General features: G+C 33.5%; 1 protein-coding gene across 3 annotated transcripts in view; it reads left to right on the forward strand.

Moving 5' to 3' along the window:
• The window catches only part of LOC150100846 (histone-lysine N-methyltransferase EHMT1-like), a 416,509-nt gene that overhangs the window by 333,727 nt on the left and 64,246 nt on the right, over positions 1–18,536 (forward strand). For all 3 annotated transcript variants that reach the window (XM_090401402.1, XM_090401404.1, XM_090401403.1), the window contains one exon: positions 12,989–13,066. In XM_090401402.1, the coding sequence (XP_090257528.1) occupies positions 12,989–13,066 (78 nt within the window). The remainder of the gene's footprint in view (positions 1–12,988; positions 13,067–18,536) is intronic.

Here is an 18,536-nt window from a genome sequence, read left to right on the forward strand (position 1 = left end):
AGAAAAGATGAACATAAATGCCACATTAAAATTCCTCCACTATGGTAAAACGGGCTTGTCAGCCCATGCACTTCAAGCATGTCACAGAATTAACTGAAATGGCATCTAGTACCAACACTGTGCCAAAACCTGGTTTTTCAAGAAGTTTAAAGAAGCCTGTGAGATGCCGACATCATCCAAATCTAAACAAGAATGATGGATTAATAATTCCAAGAATCTGGAGGACTCATCTTCAACCCTTATAGCATCCAGAAATTCTGTTCTGGACAAACAGAACAAAACCTTAATATGAAAGGACTTTAGAAATTGTTTAATGCTATTCTGCTTTTCTTTTTTTTTTTTATAATTATTGGTAGATTATTATATTGATAAATATGAAAAGTTTATTTTATTTCGTGAAGTAATTTTTAATTTTTTATATATTTTGTTTAGTAAGATTTTTTGATTTAAAGTGTTTTTTTCCCCCCACCAAAGGTCAGGCTAGGGTAAATGATTAGCAAAGCATTTAGATTCTACTTTTGTGTAGTGTCATGTAGCTTGTGTACATATATGTGTGTGTGTTTTCCTGATGATGACCTCAATACAGAGGTCGAAGCACTGGATAATATTTTCTTAATTACAAGGGAAGTAATTATTCCAACATGTTTTTTTTTTGTCTCCATAAATTCTTCACTATAAATTTTAGTAGGGTACAAAAAAAGTTGGGGGGGGGGTCAACAAAAATAAAACTGAAAACTAAATTTTCAGTTTTTTTTTTTGTTGACTTTTCTTTTCTTCAAGCAAGAAGGTTTAAGATAACACCAGACAATAGATTTTTAAATCATGACTTTTTTTTTTTTTTTTTTTGACATTATTATTACATGGATAATAATAATGTCAAATGTCTCCCTCAATGGATGGCAACTCCATGCCATGCATTCAGGGAGGCCCTAAACATTATGCCAAGCACTATCCATTTTTCACACCATATGTCTATCATATTTTGTTTTGAACTCATATGCTGACATGGCACCCACTACAGATTTTGGTAACCTATTCCACTCATTTGCCACTCTCCAAACAAAAAATTAGTCCTCACACCCTACACTCTTGCTCAATTTCTAGGAATGACCTATATTTCCCCCCCCCCAAGATCTGTTCTGAAAAATTTCCTCTGCATCAATCCTGTAAAAAATCTTTCAGTAATTTGCAAGTCTCACTCGTATCATATCAGTCCTTTTAAGCCTATTATCTAGTTTAGTAACTCACAAATCTTCAATCTATCCTCATAAGGAGTATTCCATAGACTTGTGACCATCTTGTCTATTATCTCTTGATCCTCTCCACCTCTTCCTCATCCCAAGATACCCAGGTGACTGACCAGATCTGTGCATGGTGTCCAGATGGGATCTTATCAAGGTCTAATAAAGAGATATAATAACCTGCTTATCTCTGCTTGTCAGTTGTTTTTCAGTTACTTAATAATCTGATGAGCTATTTTAGCCACTTTTCCAGTATGCCTTCTGAACTTAATTCCTATCCACCAACACTTCCAAATCTTTGGCTTCAATTTCCTAGAGTACAGTTCCATCAGTATGGTACTCAGCTGGTAATCTTTTCTCCTTTCTATCAGTCTATTTAAATCATCCTGCAAAATTTTAAAATCGTCTTTATTGACTATTGATGTACCCAATTTTGCATCATTGGCAAAAATGAATATTTCTCCCTCACATCATTTGCTGTATCATTAATGCACAAATTAAATAGTGGTGGCCCAAGTGCAGAGCTTTGCAGCATGCCACTAATCATGCACCTTCTACTGGATTCTGCTCCTGAATAAACTACTGTTTGGTATTTCTCCATCAATCTTATCCACCTTACCAACTTCATATCCATCCCCATTTGCTGCAATTTATTTATCAGGATTCAATGTGGTATCCTGTCAAAAGCTTTCGCAAAGTCCAGCAGTATTACCATGTAGTATCACCCATGTATCTCAGCTGTCACTGTTTTATAAAATAAGTTACCAAGGATGATCTTTCCTTCAAAAACCATGTTTCCATAGTTTTTGAAGGAAATATTCCTCCATATATTCCCCCTCCCTATATAATATTTAATTTCTATCCATCTATTCCTGGTTTTTTCCCATAAACAACTATCTCCAGTACCTTCATCACCACTCATGTGATGCTAATCAGTCAATAATTTTCTCCCCGAGTCTTGGAGCCTCTTTTATGCAATGGAACCATTTTCACTCCTCTCTCCATCCCCTTGGGACCAGCCCAGAGCTGAGACTTAAATTAAACAACGTGGTCAGAGGCACTGCAATTCCCTAACACCTTCTTGTAACACTCAAGCTTATATACTATCTAATTCCATAGCTGTAATCACAGTGATACTGTTCATCCATTTATCTCCCACTTGATTTAATTTATCCTCCCGACTCTAGGTATCCAGCCTCATGCTATGGAATTGTTCCTAGGTCTCCTCGAGTTTGTCGCACTGACCTGTCCTGTAATTCCACATATATTCTCTCCTCCTAACTGAAAAATCTACACATTTGGCCACCTCCTAAGTTAAAACCAAATGATCGCTCTTGTCATTTGGCTGCAATATGGTTATCTTGGTTGCAGACAAATCCTCTGTTGCAGTTATTAGATCTGGCAATCTAAATTCTGTTACGTGCTGTCTCAGGTAATTATTCTTTAGTAAGTGTATACATTCCATTAACTTCTTCCCATTTGTCCTTTCCTCCTTCCAACCTATGTTTTTCATTGTTAGACGTTTTCCCCCCTTAATAATTACTTGCCTCCTACTCATTGAGATTATTTGCTGATATACCACCACATCATCTTTCGCATCCTTTGGTTTATAGCAGCAACCAATAATATATTTTGTCCTGTTTCATTCCTCTTACTTGAATCATTTTCAGCCATGGCTCTCTTTCTCAACTCACATCTGTCCTATTGTGACAATATCTTAATTCTCTTGCTCTTTCTTTTTTTTCTTTTTTTTTTTTTTTACTTTCAGTTATTCCTTCATGGTCTCTCTCTCATGCCATACTTGTCTCCTTTCAAATCATTTGTTCTTGCTAAAACAACGAAGTCTTTCACTTTGCCCTTCCCAAATAGCCTCGCTAACACTCTTAATCTTTGCACACGCTAAACATGATTTCATCACATTTTTATCAAGCACACCGCTTATCATGGAATCGCCATACAAGACTTTCTTACTTAGTCAAGCATTCCTTTTTCATTTCTTGCACCTCTTCTTTCTTTCTGTTGTTAACAGTACCACTCACCTGATGTTTCTTCATTTGCTCAAGGTAATGCTTTGTCCTGTGAAGGAATATGTGTAAGTTTGCTTCCTGTCTCATTATGGTTAACTGTTCATTCTTCACATCTTTTGTGCCACTATTCTTTTGATCATAACTTTTACTCTCTCAGTCCTATCTTCTGCCAACACTCTATTGCACACTTCACATGTATTTCCTGTTATATCTAGTGCTTCATCTTCTCACCCTTACCCACATTTCTGACACTTGCTTTCGTAACATTTTTGGCATACTCTTTCATCACTCTCACTTATTAACCAAAGTCCATGCACTTTCAATAAAGAGTGCATTTTACAGACATTACACTGCACAATGTTTTTTCTTTAAATATAAGTTATTTTGTATGTATACAAAACAGCCTATATTTAAAGACAAAATTAATTTCAATCTAATTAAAACCACAATAAAATCTACTTCTGATTCAGTTTATAATCAATATTACTAATTTTTTTAAAAACAAACAGCTTAGTTTTCATTAAGTTGTTTAACTTTTGCTCTAAATCAGGGGTTGGTAACTGGCAGCCCACAAGCCATATGCAGCCCAAATGTGCATTTTTGGTGGCCCATAAAAGGTTGATCATACTTACATGGTATGTGGCCCATATGTTGAATTATTTAAATAATACATTTTATAATATAAATAATAAATTAAAAATAATTTTATACCTATATTTTGTGATATTGCCATGCAACTTGGCGAGTCATCATGAGTGGGGATAACAAAGGCGACTTCACCTGACAACCAAGATTTTGACACACTTTTGCAGTCGCGTTCCCTGGTCCGTCTTTTACTATAATTCAATAACATCAACTATTATTTTCAGAGGATATATATTTGTTAAAAATAATTTCAAAAATGGGTTTTCAAGAAAACATAAAATTGCATAAAAGGCAGATGAAGGATGAAGGTTTAATGATGAATGGAACAGCAAATACTTCTTTATTGAAAATAGCCCTGATGACAAATAAGCCCCTTTGTCTTATTTGTCATCAGAAAGCACTATAAAAGAATATAATATCAAACGTCATTACAAGAATGAACATGAAAGCTATTAAAAGAATTTGAACTGTGAACTTTGAAAAAATCAAATTGATAAATTCAAGCTTCTTTGAATGCTTAACAAAACATATTTAAGAAGCAAAGTATTCATAATGAATTGGTTTGTTTGTGCTAGTTATGTCATAGCAGAACTGGTTTCAAAAGAAGGAAGGCCTTATACAGATTCAGAATTTATTAAACAATGTTTATTAGCTGTAATTGAAGAAATATGCCCAGAAAATAATAGTTATTTTAAGATATTAGTTTATCTGCCAGGACTTGTACAAGGTGAGTAGAAGAAATCGGTACTGATTTATTTGAGTAGTTTAAATTTAAGCAAAATTATTTGATTGTTACACTCTGGCAACAGATGAAAGTACAGGTAACCATTGTATAACATGGATGTTGAAAGGATTAAACTAATTTTATTGTATAACATGGATATTAGGTTCCATAGAAATGCCACGTTATATAAATCGCATTATGCGAGACTTAGATCACATAGAAAAAATAGGATTATGTTCTGAAATGTTTTTTTTTTTTTAAATTATATAAACAATAATGACATACTCAACAAAATATATTTTATTTAATTCAGGTAATTCATGTAAGTTTACAAAACATAAGCTACGAAACAAATACATAGTATAAACTGATAAAATTACAAATTGTATGTAAACTTCATTGCACATAATGCATAAATATTTTAGGCAAAATAAAATAAAGTGCATATTTTAATCGTCATCACTGTCTTCAAAACTGAGTTTCATAAATGTTCTTTATTTATGAGTGGCTGGACGTCGTCATCACTTGAAATCTCTTGGACATCATTGGTATAATTCTCCTTGCATACTTTAGCTGATTTAGTTAAGAAGAAGTCAGTAATAAGACCTTGCTTACCATTATGCTGCAATTTTTTATTAAGTTCATAGCATGGAGCTAAACAAATATCCAGTTGTCTTGTGAATTTTCCGGAGCACTCCATTGAAGGATCCACATCCGTAAAATGACTTTCTAACTTTCTTGCCAAGTCCAATCCTTCAGCTAATTTCTTTCAACTGAATCCTTTAACGGATTCTTCACAATCAGATCTCCAGCAGAACTTCGCCACCATTTGGTTCAACATCATCTATTAATTGTACCAGTTCCTCCTAATTTAAATCTTCATTAATTAAATCACTAATTTCATTTTCAACCATATCGCAAAAGCCCTCTAAGTGGCCATTACTATAAAAATAAATTTTTTTTACATAAAAAAAGCATTACATATTGTATGTAACTCACCAGAAAATGAAGTGCTCAGTTTGAGATTAACACACTTATGATTTTTAATGCCCTCTCCTGGCAGCAAACGAACTTTCAACAATAAACACTTTATATGGTAAACAACTGATGTACATGCATGCTAAAGGGTATATCCCCTAATATAAATTCACTACTTATAACTACATGCGCGATACAGGCAGACGGAAATTTAATTAAGACAAAATTTGATTTTTAAGTCAGGCAGCGAAAAATATATGAAAAAATAAAGGGTTTCTACAATTTGTAGACCATGTTATATCAAGCGTTGTATAAGTACTGCATTGAACAAGGGTTGCTACAATTTGTAAACCGCGTTATATTCAAACCACGTTGTATAAGTACTGCGTTATACAAGGGTTACGTGTACTAACATAACAGACACTGTGCAGTTAATGATATTTATTTGGGCATTGATAGTGACTTTAATGTTCATGAAGAATTGGCCAGTTTGTGTAATTTAAAAGGTACTACAACCAGCAATGATTTGTTCATAAAAGAAACTATTGATTCTTTAGAATTGGACTGGAAAAAATTAAAAAGTGTGACAACCGATGGTGGAAGAAATATGTGTGGCTCTAACACCGGTGTAGTAGGTTGAATTTGTGCAGAATTACAGAATTCAGGTTATGATAATCCCATTGTGTTCCATTGCATCATTCATCAGGAAGCGCTTTGTTGCAAACTTTTATCATCAGTGAAAGACATTAGGGACATCGTGATATCAACTTAAATTGCATCTGACGCAATGGTCTGAAACACTGCAAATTTCCAGAATTCTTGATAGAAATAGAATCAGAGTATGAGGGTGTTATTTACTACTCAGCTGTTAAATGGTTAAGTAGAGGTGCTGTGCTAAAAAGATTTTTTAATTTACTTGAAGAAACAGATATTTTCATGATGGAACACAAAAATATTGTCCCACAACTATCGTATAAAAAATGGATTATGTCTCTTGCATTTATGGTAGATATTACAACATAACCTGCAGGGCCAAGGTAAATTATTAGCAGAACTGTTTTCTAACATAAAAGCTTTTGAAGGAACATATGATGGAAGAAAATCTACATCATTATATATTTTGCAAATCTGCATCTACATTTGGATGGCAAACACAAAAGGAAACTTCTGTTGGTATTATTGAAGATTTACAAATGGAATTTTCAACACGATTTGTGGATTTTCATAAAAACAGCGTTGAAATGCAATTACTTTTGAACACCCTTTTAATGTCGACATTGATGACGTACCAGACCAACTACAGATGGAAGTTTTGGAATTACAACACAATGAAACATTAAAGAATGCATTTTCATTAGAAAATATCCAAAAATTTTATCAATGCTTACAAAGAAAAAAATTTGAAGGATTAATCAGTTTCGCAGAGATGGTAGTCTCATTTGGAAGCACATACATTTGCAAACAAGCATTATCTGCCATGAGTTTTTAGAAAAAATAAATTTTCTTCTCACCTGACTGATGAACATTTGCTTGCTTCGATTCAGATTTGCACCTCAGGTTATAAAGCAGATATAGATAATTTGGGCTAAGAGAAAACATTCACAAAAGCCACATTAAGCAGGGAGACACACTTGGTGATGCATAAACTATATTACTTTGTTTTTACGTGATAAAAATTTTTCATGCTTGTTTCATATCTTGTACCTTAAATTTTTGTGTGCTTTTTAAGATTGATATAATAAAAATTGATAACTTAAGTATTTTTTTTCACTCACTATTTTCTCTTAATTAAATACTTGCGGCCCGATTATTAAAAATAGAAGTTGAATGTGGCATGCAAGTCTGAAAAGGTTGCTGACCCCTGCTCTAAATAATTTCTCTCCTCTTGCTCAGAAAATGAAGATTTTAGCTTCACCAGCCACTTCTTTTGTTTGAAATTCTGGTATACAGCATGAAAAGCTGTTGCATTTTTTAAAATTAGTATTTATAATATTGAAAATATTATCTTTGTTTTTAAAAAAATTTTCCTCTGATTTCTTTATTTTAGTCTCTTTTTAAAGATAAAAGAAATTCCAAATGGAACTAAATTTTTTAAATTACTTACATTTTTATGATAAAGCATATTTGTAACAGTTAATAAAAACAGTGTTCATCTTTATTAAATCATTTAAGATACATTAAACACTGAAGCTCTTTTCATGTATTAGTTGCAGTTATGTGTTACCTTACTTGAATAGATTTTATAAATAAGCAATTTGAAAAAAAAAAATATATATATATATATATATATATATATATATATATATATATATATATATATATATATATATATATATATATATATATATGTTAAAGATACCAAGCAATTTTATAAGCTAGGTTTTTTAATCCTTTTTCCCAAGTAAGCAAACAGACAAGTAAGTCAAGTTTGCGGCTGCACGTAGTGCAACTCGTGGTAAAGGATATATATATATATATAACTCATGGTTGTAATATGTTTCTGATTATTAATTTTCTATGGTAATATGGTGCAATAAAAAGTATTAATAAAGTCTCACTTTATGTGCAAAAATTGAAATAACACGAATCTCAAAAATTCTGCGTGAATCATGTATATATTCCCAAACTGACATGCTGAGTGGATTTATGCTTTTATTATATATAGGCAGTGCCACATAAACAACAGATTATATACTTATGCTGTTGTTTACATGCATTAGAAATTCTATGGGTGATTTTGCTGATTGTTGTTCTATCATTTAAAAATTCAGTTTTATTATAATTGAAATTCTTTTTTATATTCTCTAACAGTGTGATCAAAGTGTTAGTTGGTGCAAGTACTACTGATGAAGCACATGCACAAAAACCAATAACTGTGGAACAGAAGTTAGATGTAATAAAATGCTATGAAGAAAGTCAAGTTTTTATATCACCTTTTTCATCTCTGATCCCTTTCACAGTACTTGTTCCTCCATTTCAAAAGTTCTTCACTGGCTCCATAATATTTTGCCATTCTGTAATTCTGGTGTTTAAGCTTATATGTTGATTGATTGTTACTCATTTTTGTTTCAGGAAATGAACACACAGAAGATTTAATAACTTTATTTATTAACATCATCACTATTGTATTCCCCCACCACCAATAGTGGGTGGGGAATACAATAGTATAGACACATGTATACAAGCCACTACATTAGTACATGAGAGTGACTTGATTGTATGTTCTTGACTGTTGGGCTGATTTGCCTGTGGATGAGAGTTTCCCAGATAGATGAGAGGCAACTTGATACAATGATAAATCATATTTGTTGAGATTGGGATAGTTTTTTAGGACTGAAACAGATTCCAGGAAAAAGTCTCTCATATTTATATTTGCTTCAATGGAATCAAGTGACCTTTTCCAGCAGATCCGATGGATATTTAAGTCACATGGCCATGTCTCATACCCTTAAACCCCTTTCACACAAATAGCCAATGCCCAAGGATTCAGTTCGCTATAGAATCAGAAAGCAACAACAGCAGTTTTCTCTTCCTATATATCCTACTACACTACATCCAAATGGATTCTCAACCTTTACTGCCTATTAAAAACAGCCCCTTCCCCCAAATAGCATGGTATCATAAAAAACCTTGTCAAAAGAGTCTAATTAATTTGCTCTGATTGACAATACACTCATTTCAGAACTCAACCATACACAATACTTTTTCCTTTTTAGCCAATGGCTACAACCCCACCACCATCACATCCCATATATCTGTGGCACCTCTGAAAATTCAGTTAAGATCCTTAAGAAATACAATCTTGTGACCACCTTTAAAAGCACACAAGAAATTAGCATCCCTTATCCATGCTTCTAAAAACTAGCTACAATATGTGGATTTACCTGGAGGTCTAGCAAGTATCTTGTAGCTGCAACCATTCTTGCTTTGCTCAAAGGCCATCTTCTTTATCAAATCAAGTATAAATACGAAACTTTTCCTGGATTCTTCTTCTTCTCACAAACTACTCTGATCTCAACAAATATAGATGCATCAGTCTGCATCTCATCTGAGAAACTCTCATCCACAGGCAATCAGCCCATTCACCAAAAATACAATCAAGCTTTGATAGGCAGTGCTATTTTAGGAATTTAGACCTCCCTGTATTGTTCTCATTTCTCACTGACTTATCCAGATTATGTTTGCATACATGTCTATACTGTTATATAGTTCACCCCGATGACGATGTTAATTTAAAGCAGCAAAATATTGGAATTAATCATTAAATAGTTATTAAATCTTCTATGTTGTTATTTCATGAAACAAACATGTAACTACCTTCATATTCTTACCAAAGTCTTCCTAAGACTTTTGTTTATTTCCTTTTAAACAACATATCTTTGTTATAGAGTTAACATTTCTGTTTCTTGTATGAATGTTTTGTTAATTGCTGGTGAAAACTATATAAAAAGTAAAACACTTTAATAAATTAATTACTAGTTTTGTACAACACTATTGTGTACCTCTTCAGGTTGGGACAGAAAACAAATAAAAAAAAGCAATATTTACAAAGAGATTTCTGAATTAACAGCTGTCATTTTTTAAATTCATTCAATATGAGACATATTGAACATAGAATGAGATATCAGACATGCATTTCATTGTTACAAGCTATTGCATAGCTTGTCTCATAGCCTACTCATTAATATGTAGATCCTTTATGTACGAGGATGGTCTGAAAAGTTCTCTGCTTAACAATGAAAAAACGAATTTATAATTTCAAAATTATTTTTATTTTTCAACATACTCTCCCTTAAGACTAATACATTTATTTCAGCGATGCTCCAGTGCCATTATCCCATCCCTGTAATGGTTCTCAGTACGATCTGCAAAATACTCCTCTACAGCTGCAATCACCTCTTGATTCGAAGAAAAACTCTGACCAGCGAGGAAGAGTTTTAGTTTTGGGAAGAGATAGAAGTCAGAGGGAGCCAAATCTGGGGAATAGGGTGGATATTCCAACAATTCATAGTGCAGATCCCTTAATTTTCCCATTGCGAAAAACACCTTTGTGGGCAGGTGCATTATCCTGATGAAGGATGATTTTTCCTTCTGCAAACCGGATCTTTTCTCATGAATTTTTTTCTACTCTGGTTAAAAGATCGGAATAATATTCCCCGGTTATTGTTTTACCCTTTTCAAGATAATTAATAAACAAAATTCCTTTAGCATCCCAAAACACCGATGCCATGACCTTTCCTGCTGATGGAACCGACTTTGTCTTCTTTGGTGCTGAACAACCAGCTTCTGTCCACTCTTTTGACTGCTGTTTGGATTCTGGTATGTAATGGTGAATTCTAAGTCTCATCCATAGTAATAAATTGATGCACAAAGTCAGTTTTATTCTTACTAAAATGCTCTAAGCACTGTTCAGAGATTTTCATGCAAGTGCGTTTTTTGATCTGCTGTGTAGCACCCATCTTGCACAAAGCTTTTTATTTGCAATTCTTCATGCAAAATATATCCTACACTTTCTTTTGAAATGCCTATTGTCTCAGCAATTTCATGCACTTTGACTCGCCAGTCATCCAATACCATATCGTGCACTTGATCAATGATTTCTGGTGTTTTTACACTATTTGGACGTCCTTCAAGTGGATCATCTTCAAGGTTGGTACGGCCACGTTTAAACTCAGCAGTCGATTTCTTAATTGTCGGAAACGAAGGAGAAGAGTGCCGATAAACTTTATGAACTTCGAATGAATTTCTTTTGGTGTTAAACCATCTTTTACAAAGAATTTTATAACCATACGATACTCAATTTTATCCATTTCAAGGAATACAGACAACACTTTTTCTTCAGACAATTCAGCTGTATAAAACAAACTATTTGATAGAATGACTTGCAGTTTCATTTGGATGCTTATGACAGATGTACCAACTAAAAAAAAAATAAATCATGCCGTTAGTGTTGCCATCTATGGTCGAGGCCAAGGACTTTTCAGACCACCCTCGTATAATTTCTGAGATGAGCATTGGACAATGCATGTCTCTGCATAAAAATTCATTGTGTACCATTTGTTTTTGGTTTAAGCCAGCAGAAAATAATTTGGTCAGCTAATTCCCAATTTCAGCAAAATCCTTGCTCATCCTCATTCATTCAGTATCTGCTGATAGATGTACCATATGAAGGTGATGATTGGACATTAGGTCAGAAGCCCAGTCAGTTATATGTATTCCTTGAAGCTATGTGGAGGTATCTTTCCTAGTTATCTGGCTTTGATCTTTTTGCAACTTCCATTAAAAATTGAGTATACTTAAATCTTCCATCTTGGACATCCTCCTCAAGAATGCTGACTCTGCAGTCAGTTTTGGTATGACCATCTCTCTTTACTAATATCTCAATTTGTAAAACAAACCTCAGAACTAATTCTGGCCCTTTCCTCCAGGACAGGAAATCATGGCAGTGTGGCTTCAATCTGTTGGCAGATTGAAGCCACACTGCCATGATTCCATTGCTGTCTCTTTTCCAATCTATTTATGGAATACTTTGGAGGGAGAGGAGTGCCTTAGTAACTCCACAAACTTAAACAAGCCACAAATCCATATGGCTACATTGACAGCATGTTCCCATTTGGTTATCTGTCCTGGATATGTTAGAAACGTTTTTAGCACATGCCAACATCTTATGATCTGTATGACCATAGAAAAAAATAAAACAATAATTTTCCTTTATTTAGTGGAAAAAACCTTTTTCACTGAATAAGGTAATTGCAAGAATGTTGTAGACTATTTTTGGAATATGCCACAATTCTACAACATTCTTGAAATCTAAATAAATATGACTGTTTCTCACTGATCTGTATTACTATACAAAAAATAAAACATATTTTCACTGAATAATAATCCTTATTCAGTGAAAAAGAAAACCTTTTCCACTGAATAAGGTTGATTGCAAGAATGTTGTAGAGATTGTTTTTGGAATATGAAACAACTCTACAATATTCTTGCAGTCTTGAATTAATATGGCTGTTTCTCACTATTGAAAAATTTGGATACTAAAAACTTCAGATTTCCTTAGTATCCATCTTGTTATTTGCCTTCTGTCTTTGTACCTGTATACATGTACATATCTTAGACTTTATAAACATGGTGAAAGATTGGCTTAATAATTAAATAAAATTTAGTTAGTTATTATCTCTTTATGTTTGTTTCTCCAGTAAACATAAACATTAGTGAGTACATAAGTCATTGATTTGTAATGCATAATTATGGCATTAGGGTTATCTGGTTATTATTTTGCTGAAATTTTGTCTGAACAATTTTATTTAAGATTAGAACTTTTCTGAAGTACTTGAAAGATACTGAGTATTTTATTTTACCATTATTTTCAGCGGTGTGATTGTGATGATGACTGCACCTCACCCAGATGCACCTGTGCAAGAATTAGTTTCATGTGTTGGTATGACAAGGTATACCGGTCCTTTGTTCTTTGTGTATATCTATCTATCTATCTATATATATATATATATATATATATATTTATTTATTTATTTATTTTTTTTTATATTTATTTTTTTTTTAATTTGTTGATTTTTATGGAAACTGGCCTTCTCTCTTCCTCCCTCTTTCTCTTTTTTTAAGTACATCACAATTCATGACTGGTACCTTAATGGATCTTCCTGATTAAATTAAAGCAACTAAAAATGCAGCTGGAATTTATCTATTAACAAAGAAAAGGCACTATGTTTAATAATTGTTTCTACTATATATTCTCAATTTGGACTAGATCTTGAAAGTCTGAAATGCTTGGTGATATTTTAGACTTCTGAGTAACTTGCTGTAACTTTATGGAACTTATATTCAGCTCTTTCATTGACAGAAGTTGCTTTGGAATTATATATGCTGAATATTGGTACAGTCCTCTATCAGCAAAATCCTCTGTGTACACATTCACAGTGTAAAATTTTATTGGCTTTAGTGAAGGATAATATATGGAATACCAAAGTTTAATGTTAGAAGAAATCATTTCTGTCCTTCCTTTCTCACTTCTGCTATACATGAGATATGACGATTCATGTCTTTTGAGGGTATGATAGACATCATAACATACCTGTGGAGAAAATGGATGTTGGTTATGTTATCCAACAGGATTAAGCTTGTCTTTCTGACTGTACTTCAGTTGATTCCTTTTTATTTATGTTGTATTGATGAGTGTATAACTTCAAAGTTTAGCTTATCACTTCGATTATAAGCTTCCCCTCAAGTTAAAATTAAAGCAAATAAATTGAAAGCAGTTCAGTTGTATGAAAATGCAATAGAGTAAAGCTTAATCCAGTAGGACTTTCCATAAAAGACAAATTTATATCCTTGATTGTATATAAAAATGCAGATGAGACTGCTACTACAAAAGTTCAAAATTCTTTAAGGTCAGTTCTGTATGTCATTACGTTCCGTATGTCTGTAGAATGGGGTTAATGTTCAGTGTCATATATTGTCTTTATAATTATTGATCCCACTTACACACACTCACAATATATATATATATATAGCTTTATGTTAGTACTGTATGGACTTTATATATATAGTGAAGGAATTTGATGTTTTTCATGAATAGCTGAATATAATAACCCTTTAAGATCACTTCCAGAGAATAGAGGCAAATGAAATTAAAGATGAAGCATAACCATTTTGGTAAATATGTAGTTGAAATGTGTGTGTGGACAATAACCAAGGATGATTTCTTGTATTTTTATAAGCTTAAAGGAAAGTCAAGGAATTGTGGATGCCAGAACTGGCTGTCATGTAGTACTATTCTACAGTACTACAGGTTTTTTCATGAATCACTGCAAATGTGAGAATGCTCCTCTAAAGTGTCATTGATTTGTTCACTGTTATCAGATGCACAGGATAGCAGAAGTAAGTTTTCTGGAATCCGAGGAAGCTGCAGATGCATTGTTTTTACTGTGAAGGCTTCAGGTAGAATTCAGCTCAAGAAGTAAAGTCCTGTGTGAAGATCTAAGTATTGCCAAAAGTGAGGGAAGGTGAAAAGTGAGATTGTGCGAGAGAGAGAGAGAAAGAAAGAAAAATGCAGGGATATCTTTTCACTGCATTGAAGATGACTACTTTGTTCTTTCCCCCAACTGATAAATAGCATGACAATCACTATTTAAGGTACTTGTTTTGATGATCTTGAAGTGCTTGTAATGTTAGAATGCTACAAGATTTGCCAAACAAAGAGAAAGAATGGAGTGTATTGTCATAAAAAATTGTGGATTGGATTTGAGGTCACTAAGAGTAGACTATTAATATAAAGGATGAAGAGATGAAAGTGTGGAACTCTTGTATTAGTAGAAAGGGTAGAAGAAAGCCCACAGGATGGTAGTCAACTCTCAATAAAGTAAACTTGTAGTTTGTTTTAGTGAGAATTATGAAATAAAAACAGGATTAATTTTATTATAATGAACAGTTTTTATAGTTTGCTGTAATGGACAGTACTAATTTTCTGTAGAATAGAAAATGAACATTTTCTTTTCTGTATGGCATACATTTACTTAGGATGTATGCTTAGCTTTATGGGATACTAAGGCAATTAATGTTGGCATGGTTGGCCAAGTGGTTAGCATATCCACTCTCCAGCCAACAGGCTGTGGGTTCGAATCCTGCCTAGGCATGGATGTTTGTGATTGTCTTTCACCTTCATACATTCATTCATACAAATTCACACAAGTGAATAAACACTCTCCCAAGATGGACTGGGTCACCCTGTAGTGGGTAGAAAACAAGCTGAATATCATCATCAGGGCAATTAATGTGAAGTCATTAGCTTCTATGTACAAGTAACCTAGTCATGAAGAAACTTCACATGAAACTTTGTTTGCTTACACTTGACAGAGATGGTAAGAACTGAATCACTCTGGGTAGTAGATAAAGGATGAAGCAAGAATATAATTTCTTGCCATTTTTCATTTAATTTATAACCATGTGAAAAAAAACTTTCACTTGACTTAACTTTCTACAAGACGGAGTACATGAATTGCAGTGAAGCAGCAGGGGGGGGGGTATAACATTAAGGGCATAGACGTGCCACAGGTATCTGGGTTTACATAACTTGATACCTGTGGCATCTAGTGTAGCAATGAATATCTGGACTCAGAACTCAAAAGGAGAATCCAGTCAGAGTGGATGAACTTGAAGAAGGTTTTATATATCTTGTGTGATACAAAAGTGCCTAGCAAGTTAAAAGGAAATCGAAATGAGAATGCTGAGACTTGCATTGGAGGCAACCCAAGTATTTGGGAAGATTAAGGAATCAAGGCTAAGTTGGTTTGGCCATGTTATGCAGTGAGACAAAAGTTTTGTGTGAAGGAGAGTGCTAAAGATAACCTCCAGACAAAAGAAGTAAGGGGAGACCCGAACCGTGCTGGCTGGAAAGCTTAAGAGGGGACTTCCGAGATCTTTGACTAGAGGAGAATATGGTCCTAGACTGAACTGAATGGAAGCAGTTGATCCATGCAGCAACCTCACTTGAGTGAGCATGAAGCTGAAGAAGAAATGAGTGATGTTGTTTGCTATAGTGAGCGTAAACTGTAGTTTGCTTGGTAGATTTAAATGCCAGACCTAATCAGATAGCACTGGAAATGGCAGGTGATCGCAATAATCATTTGTGGTACATCTGGAAAAGTGGTGGCAGTAGTAAAGGAAATCTGTGGTGGTTTAAGACTAACCTAATCCATAATATAGACATTATGTATGTTAATGTACTGATGTGTTTTGCTGAAGGCCTTTTCCATTATTTTAGGGAAATAGTGAGTGAGTACAGTGAGATAATAGTTTGTCGGCAAACTTATCTTTCATTTTGGAATGTGTTGAATATGTACTAACTTTGAAGCTGCATGACAGATGGCAGAAGCATGTGATATCTGTAGATATGACACAAAATATATACTAACTATGAGGAGTGTATTTTGAATAAAATTAGAGGGATAAATATCATGAGGATAAGAAGATATTTTTGTATCCAGGTTCATCAAATAAATGTGTGTGTGTTTTACTCTTTGTGGCTGTTTTGTTGATTTGCTTTAACTTTTCTTAATTGTGATTTTATTAGGTGGATACGGTTACGACCTGGGGACACTATCATCCTATATTAGGATGAAGCTTCTGTTGTTTTGTTATCCATGTAGAGCAGATCCAGAATAATCACAATATATAAATACTATTTATTTTTATAGTTTCTAATGCTCTGTGTTGTATTTCATCAGCAATATATAATTAATTAAAAATTTGAAAAATATAGCAACAGAATAATTCTTAAAATATAAAGTAATATTAATGGAGCCAATGTTAAGCTGATGATTCATATCATGATAGTTCATATTTGTTGGCTGAGTAGTAATGTATAAACTCTCCAGTCAACAGGTTGCTGGTTTAAATCCTGCCATCGGCATGGATGTTTGCAGTTATCTTTAGATAGAATATGAATTTCATCATCTGGTGTGTAACCATCACTTTTCTTATTGGAGGCCTGAATTAGCCTGAAAAAGTTCTTTGTTTGGTTCTCTAGGGCAGGTTTTTGGGATTATATAAAAATAAATAAATAAAAATACATAATCCTGATACCCTGCTCTTAATTTAATTTATTAAAATAAAATTAATAAAAGAAAATTTAGCCTGCTCACAGTACCAATGTACTGTAGTATACCTTAGGTTTACAACCTTTTATGGATGGAAGTCATAAATTTCAGGTCTTTTATGCAGACTGACTAAAGTTAAGATAAGGGCTTGCTTATTATTCTACATTTTGGACCTTGTGCCATTTTGTAGGTGTCTTTAAACTTATGAATATATCATCATCAAATTCCTGCCATCTACTCTCAAAGGGTGTACAGGATATGATAGCACTACTTGAAAAATTTACATTATTACTAACATCCTATCTACAATTTTCCTCCAAATCAGTCTGTTACCTGTCAAAACTCCAACATTATCAGATCTATTAGGTTACGACCTGGGAACACTGTCATCCTATATTAGGATGAAGCTTCTGTTGTTTTGTTATCCAGAGAATAACAGAGAAAAAATAGACAGAACACTATACAAATACAACATCAAAACCACCTTTAAATCCCCGACAAAATTAAGACACCTACTCAGTTCTTCCAAGGATCTCCTGCCACACTTAGCCCACCCAGGGGTTTACAAAATAGATTGCACATGTAACATACCATACGTAGGGGAAACAGGGCAAACCATCCCAGTCAGAAAGGATGAACATAAACGCCACATAAAATACCTCCATTTTGCAAAAACCGGCCTTTCTGACCACGCACTCCAAACATACCACAGAATTGACTGGAATCCTACACTGCACCAAAACCTGGCTCGAGCAGGAATTCAAGGAAGCATGTGAAATGCTCAAACATGATCCGAATCTGAATAAAAATGATGGTCTAACAATTCCAAGAATGTGGAGGACCCATCTACAACCTTCATAGCAACCACGAAGAAAAAAATCTCCTGAACATTCAGTAGCAACTTGTACTGTACAAATCCAGAAGATAATCGTAATATAACAGTATAAACTGTATAATTCCAGAAGAATCCTAGTACGTGAGGACTTTAGCAGAGTTTATTGTAGTTTTTATTTTATTTTTTTTGTTTATTTTATTTTATTTTATTTTATTTATTTTTAATTAAATTTTTTTTTTATCACTAGAGGGCAGGCTAAGAAAAAAGATTAGTTAACAACGTAGATGTAATTTACTTGTATAGAGTGCAACAGCATGTATCCTGTTCTTATACACATGTATCCTTCTGAAGATGACCTCAATACAGGGGTCTAAACGTAAAGTTATTTTATTATTAATCAGTAAAATAATCTTTTCAACACGTGTGTTTTGTGTCCCTAAATTCATAAATATGAAGGAAGATCTATATTTC

The sequence above is a fragment of the Typopeltis vanoorti genome, chromosome 12 (genome assembly GCF_054136105.1).
Source record: "Typopeltis vanoorti isolate ZY-2024b chromosome 12, IOZ_Tvanoo_1.0, whole genome shotgun sequence".
In the NCBI taxonomy this organism is placed as follows: domain Eukaryota; kingdom Metazoa; phylum Arthropoda; class Arachnida; order Uropygi; family Thelyphonidae; genus Typopeltis; species Typopeltis vanoorti.